The 10,068-nt window shown below is 41.4% G+C and overlaps 1 protein-coding gene across 1 annotated transcript; it reads left to right on the top strand.

Annotated features, from left to right (window-relative positions):
* Nucleotides 1–649: 649 nt before the first annotated feature.
* phlda1 (pleckstrin homology-like domain, family A, member 1) lies at nt 650–9,216 on the top strand. Its single transcript, XM_059976552.1, has 2 exons — nt 650–1,250; nt 7,231–9,216. Exon 1 carries the CDS (start codon nt 794–796, stop codon nt 1,223–1,225), a length of 432 nt encoding a protein of 143 aa, XP_059832535.1. The 5' UTR covers nt 650–793; the 3' UTR covers nt 1,226–1,250; nt 7,231–9,216.
* Nucleotides 9,217–10,068: the final 852 nt, after the last annotated feature.

Below are 10,068 nucleotides of genomic sequence, written 5' to 3'. Positions count from 1 at the left end.
TACCCTGATGGAACAAATATCGAGTTTCTCCTTCCCATAAAATTTCTCCCCACTCCAAACTTCCTCTACTCCCCACTCTTGACTTTTCACGTCTTCTCACCTGCCCATCACTTCCCCCTCGGTCTCCTCCCTTTCTCCTCAAGTCCACTCTCTCCTATCAGATTCCTTCTTCTCCAGCCTTTGACCTTCCCCTCCCACTTAACTTCACCTATCACCTTCGAGCTACCGTCCTTTCCCCCCCCCCCCCAGCACACACCCTTTCTATTCTGGCATCGTCCATTTCTTCCCCCCTCCCCTTTTTTTGTTGGTCGAGAGGAAGGGTCTTGGTTTGAACGGTGATTGTTTATTCATTTCTATGGATGCTACTTGACCTGCTGAGTTCCTCCAGCATTTTGCGTGTGTAGCTTTTGATTTCCAGCATCTGCAGACTGTCTCGTGTTTATCAGTGCATTGTGTAATGGTTTGATTTGTATGAACAGAATGTAAGAGGAGCTTTACACTGTACCTCGCTACATGTGACAATAACGGAGCAATTTCCAGTAACCATTGCTAAGCACCTCTACGCCTTTTGTTTCAGCGAGCGCTGAGTGCACACGTGTGGAAAGCTATGGGTCGGCTGCAGTTCCCGCTGCTGTCGGCGGGCGGGAGCAGAGAGCGCCGGACAGGGAGCGTGGTCCGGGCAGGGAGCGGGAGCGAGGAGCGAGGGTGCCGCAGAGAGCGGCAGAGGCAGAAGAGGGGATCCCTGCAGCAGACGGAGCCCAGTGCGTTCCCCTTCTCAGACCGGGTGGCCAGCATGCTGGAGGGCAGCGGCGAGGTGATGAAGGAAGGCGTACTACAAAAGAGGAGTGAGGGTCTGCTCCAGCTCTGGAAGAAGAAGCATTGTGTCCTAACCGAGGAGGGGCTTCTGCTGCTCCGTCCCCGGCAATACCTGGAGGTGTCCCGGCACCAGAGCGGCGTCAGCGGCAGCGGGGCCAAGCAGCTCCGCTTCGGCGACATGAAGACGGTGGACTGCGTGGAGAGGAAGGGCAAGTACGTGTACTTCACAGTAGTGATGGCCGACCGGAGGGAGCTAGACTTTCGGTGCCCGCAGGACGCGGGCTGGAACGCCCTTATCACCCTGGGCATGGTGCAGTACCAGAACCGGCGGGCCATGGAAGCCGTGCAGTCCAGCCGACAGAAGCTGGCTCAACGGGGCATCGGCGTGGGCATCCACAACGCGGCGTGATGCCTCTCACCCCGGCCCTGCAGAGGTGAGGCACCCCTCTCCTCCCCTCCTTCTGAACTAATCCAAGAGGCAACTCTTCCCCCAATCCCATTGTTCTGACATCTGTACTCGGTTTAGAATATCAGCCGTCCAAGGGTTAAATTACTGACGGAGAGTGTACTGAAATGAAATTACCAAGAACTTTAGCTACGGATTATTTTATTAAACTTAAAACAGTAGTACGTGTTGTAACTTTTCACTGATTCTAATGTTAATATAGATACATTATCTTTATGTATAGTATATATAATGTGTATATAATATATACACTTACATAATATATAATATTATGTATATATCAATATTAAATAATACATACTCAATTGCCACTTTATTAGATACATTCTGTACTCAGTGAGGCCACTTTAGACGCTCGTGGGCTTCTGCTGCTGTCGCCCATCCACTTCAAGATTGGACATGTGAGTTCAGCAATGCTCTTCTGCACTCCACTGTTGCAGTGTTACTGTTTCTGTCAGCTTGAACCAGTCTGGTCATCGTCCTCTGACCTCTCATTAACAGGGTGCTTTCACCCCTCACAACTGCTGCACACAGGATTTTTTTTTAACCATTCTCTGTAAACTCAAGTGACTCGTGCATGAAAATTTCAGGACATCAGCAGTTTCTTAGATACTCTGGCAGCAGCAAGCTTTGACCATGAAAAGTCACATGGATTACATTTCTTCCCCATTCCGATGCTTTGTCTGAACCTCTTGACCATGCCTGCATGCTTTTACACATTGAGTTGCTAGTGCAGGATGAACTGATCAGATATTTGTATAGATGTACCTAGTAAAATGGCCATAGATATACAGTGTCAATGAAAAGTTATAACGTGTTGTCAGGTATAAAGTGGGACTGATTCCGTCCATTTCTCTTCAGGTTTGGGTTGTTTTAGACAGTTCTTGTGATGAGTGGATTTGGAGACACTTTTACTGAGTGAAGTGAGGTACACACACACTTAAAAGTGTTGTAAAATTCAAGACCTGGGTTTATGGGCATTTAAATAATTGCTTAAGCACGAGGTTCTGCAGATGCTGTAAATCCAGAATAACACATGCAATGCTGAAGGAACTCAGCAGGTAGGGCAGCATTCATGGAGAGGAATAAAGAGCTGCAATTTTGGGCTGAAACCTTTCCTCAGGACCTCCTTTCGTCAGGGAGAAGGTACTGCAGGATAAGAACCGAGACTGTTAACAGCTTCATCCCCTAGGCTGTGAGACGCCTATACACCTTACTGTCACCCAATGCACGTTATTTATGACAGGACAAGAAGCAGTATTCTTTGTATATGTCATACATGCACTTTATATCAACTTGGTACATCTACAGGATACTTTTTACCTGTTAATATTTTATGAGCTGAATGTGATGTATGTCACTGTGTTTTGCACTTTGGTCCCTGAGGAACGTTGTTTCCTTTAGCTGTGTACATATGTACAGTTATATGACAATACACCTGACCTTAAAAAGAAGGGAAGGGAAGCTAGAATCATTGCTTATACATGATTCTGGGTTAATCTTAATCAAATGCACATTATAAAAGTGAAACATTTGAGTTCATTCATTACAAACAATTTATTTTTAATGTGTAACATATTCTGAGTTCAGTCTTTACTGTTTGTTTCCTTGTGTGTCTATTGTAAAGTATCTTTCTCTAGACCAAGTGCTCCACTATTTTGGTGGTTATCTAATATATTCCTTGTGAGGTGTTTTATATCTGTACTCCAAAAAGTGTGCAGATGCATAATGTCCATTATGCTTGTGTCAAACAATGTATTCAGCGGTATTGAGCATTGAATCAGACCACTCAGCCTGTCTGGTCCATGCTGTTCTGTTATTCTGCCTGGTGACATTGACCAGAACAAAAGCCCCCGTACCAATCCCATTCATGTACTTATCCAAACTTGTCTTCCAGTTTTGCAATCCAACCCGCATCCACTAATTCTGTTTGCACTACCCGCTAATTAAGTAGTTCCTTCTCAGGTTTCCCGTAAATATTTCACCATTAACCCATAACCACTAGTTTTAGTCTCACCATATACCTCTCACAGTTTTGTATATCCCTATTAAATCTCCCCTCTTTCTCCTGCGCTTTAGGGAAAAATGTCCTAGTCTGCTCAACCTTTCCCTATAACTCATGTCCTCAAGTCCAGGCAACATCCTTGTAAATTTATTCTTGGTCTTTTTTTTAAAAGAAGGCATGTATGATCTCCAGTTGGCTGTCTGAGATAGTTAGTTCACTGAGACCAGTGTGGAGGTTTACCATACAGGCTGGAGCTCCTCTGAAATAGTGTGTCCAGCTCTGCATCCACACTTGGCCAGGAGTCTGAAGATGGAGTGTTGACAGAGATAATAGACTTCAGTTAATAGACCGGAGAGCCTGCAGTGTTGCATAGAACATAGAGAATTCCACACGGTACAGGCCACTTGGCTCATGATGTTGTACCAACCTATGCAAAGATCAATCTAATCCTTCCCTCCCACACACCCCTCCTTTTGTTTTTGTCCATGTGCCTATCTAAAATATTCTTAAATGCCCCTAATGTATCTGCCTCTACCACCACCCCATTGGGGGGACATTCCGTGCACCTTCCATTCTGAGTAAACTACTTGCCTCCTACATCCCTCCATTCACCATAAAGTTATGTCCACTCATATTAGCCATTGTTTTCCTGCAGTGGTTTCTGATTATACACCCTATCAATCATCTTGTACACCTCAATCAAGTTATCTGTCATCCTCCTTCATGCCAAAGGAAAAAGCCCTAGCTCATTTAGACTATCGTCATAAGGCATGCCCTCTAGTCCAGGCAATGTCCTGCTAAATCTGAGAATCAGAATCAGGTTTAATATCACTGAAATGTCATGAAATTTATTTTGTGGCAGCAGTACAGTGCAATATATACGAAACACTATAATTTATAATAAGAAATAGTGTGTGTATATATTAAATAAGTAGTGCACGTGCTTATTTAAGTAGTAAAAATGGTTAAGAAATAGTAAATCATAGCAGCAATATCTCTTCTGTACACTCTGTAAAGTTTCCACATCCTTCCTATAATGAGGCAACCAAAACTGAACATAACATTCTACTGTGGTCTAACCAGAGTTTTGTAGAGTTGGAACATTACCTCACACCTCTTGAACTCAATCATCTGTTCTGTTGTTACAGCAGAGAACATTATGGAGAGATTAAACATTCCAGATTTGACACATTTGTGCAGTGAACAATTATAAATAATTTCCATTGGCAAGTGAGCCTGTAACCGAATGTAAGATTATTAATAATGGAAGTGGGGATGGGGAACTACACTCATCTTAATATGTACAGGAGGTGGTCTTCTGCTGCTATAGCCCATCTACTTCAAGGTTCAACATGTTATGATCAGACCCCACTTGGAGTACTGTGCTCAGTTCTGGTCGCCTCACTACAGGAAGGATGTGGAAGCCATACAAAATGTGCAGAGGAGATTTACAAGGACGTTGCCTGGATTGGGGAGCATGCCCTATAAGAATAGGGTGTGAACTCAACCTTTTCTCCTTGGAGTGATGGATGATGAGAGGTGACCTGATAGAGGTGTATAAGAAGATGAGAGGCATTTATCATGTGGATAGTCAGAGGCTTTTTCCCAGGGCTGAAATGGATAACATGAAAGGACACAGTTTTAAGGTGCTTGGAAGTTAGTACAGAGGAGCTGTCAGGGGTAAGTTTTTTATGCAGAGAGTGGTGAGTGCATGGAATGGGCTGCCGACGATGGTGGTGGAGGGGGATACAATAGGGTCTTTTAAGAGACTCCTGGATAGGTACATGGAGCTTAGAAATAGAGGGCTGTGGGTAACCCTATGTAATTTCTAAAGTAAGTACATATTTGGCACAGCATTGTGGGCTGAAGGGCCTGTATTGTGCTGTGGGTTTTCTATATTGTAACATGTAGTTATTTGAATTACTGTCGCCTTCCCGTCAGCTGGAACAAATCTGGCCATTTTCCTCTCTCCTCTCTCATTAACAAGGCATTTTTGCCGACAGAACTGCTGCTCTCTGGATTTTTTTTTGTTTTTTGCCCCATTCTCTGTAAACTCTAGGTACTGCTGTGTGTGAAAACCACAGGAGCTCAGCAGTTTCTGAGATGGACAAACTACCTCATTTGGCGCCAACAAACATTCCACAGTCAAAGTCACTCAGATCACATTTCTTCCCCATTCTGATGTTTGGTCTGAACAACAAACTGAACTTCTTAACCATGTCTGCATGCTTTTATGCATTGAGTTGCTGTCACATGATTGATTAGGTATTTGCACTAATGCACAGATGTACAGGTTCACCTAATAAAGTGGCCACTGAGTGTATTTTTTTTTACACATGTTCAGCTGCAATGGCTTGGAATGCAGTGAGAGCAGAATCAGTGCGAACTTTCAAAAGAGAATTGTATAGGACAACATTTACTAGTTTGTGGGTAGATCCTGCACTGGTCAAAAAGCCTCCTCCACAAAAGTGAGATTCTGTGAGCAGCACAAAATGCTGGAGAAACTCGGCAAGCAAGACGACATCTATGGAGGGGGATAAACAGTCGACGATTTAGGCTGAGACCCTTCAATAGGATAAAAAAGAAAGGGGGCAGAAGCCAGAATAACAAAGTTGAAGAGTGACATGTGAAGCCAGGTGAGGGGGAAGGTGGATGAGTAGGAAGGGGATGCAGAAACCAGGAAAAAAAAAGGTGAGATAATAGGTGGAGCAGATAAAGGGCTGAAGGAGGAGGAATCTGATGGGACAGAAGTGGAACATGGAAGAATAATGTAATAAATAGTATCATTATTCTGATTCCATCAGACTGCTCAATAACTATTTCACCATTCTTGAAGCAAATATGCTAACTTATAAATTCAGTAAATGCACTGTAATGTACATTTAACTGTCATTTTTTTAAATTTGCTTTGTGTCAATTTGTGAAGTTCTAATTTCAGGCAGTTCATTGCAATGTGATCATTAGGAGATGTATGAAGATGTCACCTTTGGCCATTGGGTTGAATTGCACCTGCCCACATACATTTTGTCAGCATCCGATAATTTTAACATAAAATTATCAATCATTATTCAATCATTTTGGTAACTCATAGGAGTTTTTTTTTCCTCTATTCATATTTTCTTTCAAATGTAGAGACAGTACATTGTTAAGGGCAAAACTTTAACAGTGTTTTTGAGCAGAGGGATCTTGTGGCCCAAGTTCATAGCACCCTGAAAGCGGCTACACAGGTTGATTGGGTGGTTCGGAAGGTGTATAACATGCTGGCCTTTATCAGTTGAGGCACTGAGTTCAAAACTGAGTAAGTTATGTTGCCGCTTTATAAAACTTTAATTAGGCCGCATTAGGAGTATTGCATATAATTCTGGTCAGATGTCAAGGAAGGGTGAGGGTGTTGAAGATGTTTATCAAGATGCTGTCTGGATTAGGGGGCATGTGCTAAAACAAGAGGTTGGACAAACTTGAGTTGTTTTCTCTGGACTGGCAGAGGCTGAGGGGAGATCTATTATGGGGTTTATAAGATTGAGAGGCATAGAGTAGACAGTATCTTTTTCCCAGGGTTGAAATGCCTAATAGCAGAGGGCATGCATTTAATGTGGGAGGGGGTAGGTTCAAAGAGGATGAGGAGCAAGTATTCACACTGAGGGTGGGTGCCTGGAATATGCTGCCTGGGGTTGTGGTAGAGGCAGTTAAATTAGAGACTTTTAAGAGACTTCTAGTTAGCCCGTGAATGTGACAGAAATGCAAGGGTAGGGACATTGTGTAAGGAGAAGGGATTAGTTTAGTTGGCCATTTGTTACTAATTTAATTGATTCGGCATAAAGGGCCTGTTCCTGTGTTGTAATGCTCTGTGTGCTATATAATTAGAATCAATCACTTGTGATAACAGTTTCTTCTGTTCATTTCTTTTGAAATAACATTATTTTTAATTTTTGATCCCATATAGGTTCGAAAAACACTACGCTGTAATCTAGCATACAGGAGTGAAAAATGGAAAGCAAAATCTCTGTCCATTGCAAATATCTGAATAGCTTATTAGATGCTGGAGTGTCTTAAACTATAAACTCAGCAGAATGAATCAACATGGAACATTCAATCAGTATTCTCCAGGAAGAAGATTTAATGAATTTCATTATTGGACAGCGTGATGCGGACATTTTTTCATTATTTATAACCTATTGTTTATATATCCTGGAACGGCCAGTGATACAAGATATGTAATTGTAAATTATTGCTGCCTTTGATTCTCCTAATTTATGATGTTTTAATTTAGTGCCTGATGTTTTTGAATGTATGGGTTTTGTTAAAATGGAGCCAGAGGACTTGGAGCAGAGGCGGATTAAAGTTAATAGCCTCTTTATTCTGTGACAGTGCATAGAAAGAAAGGGTTTATATTCTCTGGTTTAGAAGAACAAGCAGTGATCTCATTGTCAGGGCATCTAAGAATTTTATATGATTCATAGCAAATGTCAAAAGGCTGTTTTCCCTGGTTGGTGAGTTTAGAAATAGAGGTCATCATCGCAAGATAAAGGGATTGTGTGAAATTCCTTCATTCAGAGGATTGTGACATTTTTTGGGTTTTATTGCCCTTTAATGGAGTAACTCAGGGGGCTTTTCAGAGGGCAGGTTTTTGAAATACAGAAACCCAGCAAGCTGTGATCAAAACAGGGAATTTGGGTATTGGATGGCAAAGGGGAGTTAAGTTAGAGGATTAGCTTGATTGTGTTAAATGAATTGAGTGTTATCTCATCTCCAAGATAGAAACTTAGATTTTAGCCATTGTCCAGCTATAGACTCTAAATGTGTAAGATTGTGGAGCTGCCAGGTTATTTCCAAGTCATGTATATAGCTCTCACAATTTATGATCAAGTTCAATGGAAGTTATTTTCAAAAGCAGAATGCTGCAAATCCTGGAAACTTAAAACAGGAAAGAAATAGCAGGTAATACTCAGCAGACCGGGCAGCATCTGTAGAGGCAGAAAAAGAGATGAGGTTTTTCATCAGTTATTTTTATTATGGGCTCTTAAGCATTCCATGAGTTGTTAAACTGCTTTCAACTATAAAGGGAATATACAGTTGTTATTTAGTTATGTTTAATATCCGTACTGGGAATTTGTTTTGTTCACAAATGAAGGAATGTTCAGCCATATCGTTTTATACTATGGCCTTTCTGCTTTATGAAGTGCAGTTATTACCACATGAATGCAGCAGTATTGTGTAAAAGAATTTTGCATACTATAAAAAGATAGTAAAGTTATGTAACGTGATTTTGTCCTTCATAATCATAGCATACCACTAAGTCGTCCACAGATTTTTAGGGTAATTATCTGATGCTTATTTTACACTGCTCTGGGTGGGTTGGATTTATCTTAATGCTGTAATTTAGTAGGATTCTTAATAAGAAAGTAGTGCAGATTCAATTCACATGAGATGGCATTCAATTAAGCATTGAAATGCATGGACAGTCTGGTTGCATGGTATTTTTTTCTAGGTCTCTTGAGCATATTATATAAAACCGGAATGCTAAAAGATAATACTGTTCATGACTTTATCTCAGTGTAGTCTGGAAACATTATATTATAGCATCTAGGTTTTGCATCTTCCATGCAGATTTATGCCGCTCTTGGGATTGACAGATATTACAGAACAGGTACTTTATTCATCTACAAGGATGTGGGATTTACCACCGTTCTTATTTACTCTCCTTGAATTGGGTACTAGCCTCTGGCATCCAGCAGTTAAGAGTCCACCATTTCGTTGTGGCAGGTAAGATGATGGGTTTTTACCCCCTAAAAGACAACAGTGAACTAGATAGTGGTTATCCAGTGGTTTGATTGATATTATTTTAATTTCTATTTAACTAAATTTAAATGCCACAGTTGAACATTTCTGTTCAAATCATTCAGTCAGATCTATGGATTACTGCTCCAATAACATAAACATCACTGCATGAGACATACAATATAAGCTGAAGCTTTATAAGGCATTGGTCAGACCACATTTGGAGTACCGTGAGCAATTCTGGGCCCTTAAGAAGAGATGTGCTGACATTGGAGGGGGTCCAGTGGAGGTTCCCTAAAATGATTCCAGAAATGAAAAGCTTAACATCTGAGGAGTGTTTGATGACTCTGAGCCTGTACTCTGGAGTTTGGAAGAATAAGGGGATATCTTATGGACATAGGAAAAGAATTGGGCAATTTGGTCCAAGAAGTGAATTCTGTCATTCCATTGTGGTTGATTTATCCATCTCAACCCCATTCTTTTCCATTCTTCTCTTAACTTTTAATGCCCTTACTGATTAAAAACCTATCAGTCCCTGCTTTAACTATACCCAATGACTTGGCCTCCATAGCCATCTGCAGCTAAGAATTCCACAGGTTCACCACCCTCTGGCTAAAGAAATTCCTTCTCATCTCCATTTTAAAGGGATGTCCTTGTATTCTGAGGCTGTGTTGTCTGGTCCTAGACTCACCCACTACAGGAAACATCCACAATGTCCTCTCTATCTAGGCCTTTCAATACTCGATAGGTTTCAATGTACCTGGACAAATGTATGTACCTTTAAACCAATCACAAGCCAACAAATCAAACATGGAACTAACTTTTCCTGATAAATGATGTTCACAAGTCACTGATTTAAAAATCTAATATTATTCCTTTGCATTTTTGTATGAACTATTAATATAGAAACTCAGAACTTTTTTCCTCAGCATAGAAATGTCAAACACCAGAGGGAAGATATGCTCTTAAGGTTAGAGGGGGATGCTTAAAGGTGATGTGAGGG

The sequence above is a fragment of the Hypanus sabinus genome, chromosome 8 (genome assembly GCF_030144855.1).
Source record: "Hypanus sabinus isolate sHypSab1 chromosome 8, sHypSab1.hap1, whole genome shotgun sequence".
In the NCBI taxonomy this organism is placed as follows: domain Eukaryota; kingdom Metazoa; phylum Chordata; class Chondrichthyes; order Myliobatiformes; family Dasyatidae; genus Hypanus; species Hypanus sabinus.
The sequence above is the reverse complement of the archived record's forward strand: the minus strand, read 5'-3'. Positions and strand labels throughout refer to the sequence as shown.

Coding starts and splice junctions, on each gene's coding strand:
- phlda1 (XM_059976552.1), top strand. CDS start 794: ATGCTGGAGGGCAGCGGCGAGGTGATGAAGGAAGGCGTACTACAAAAG.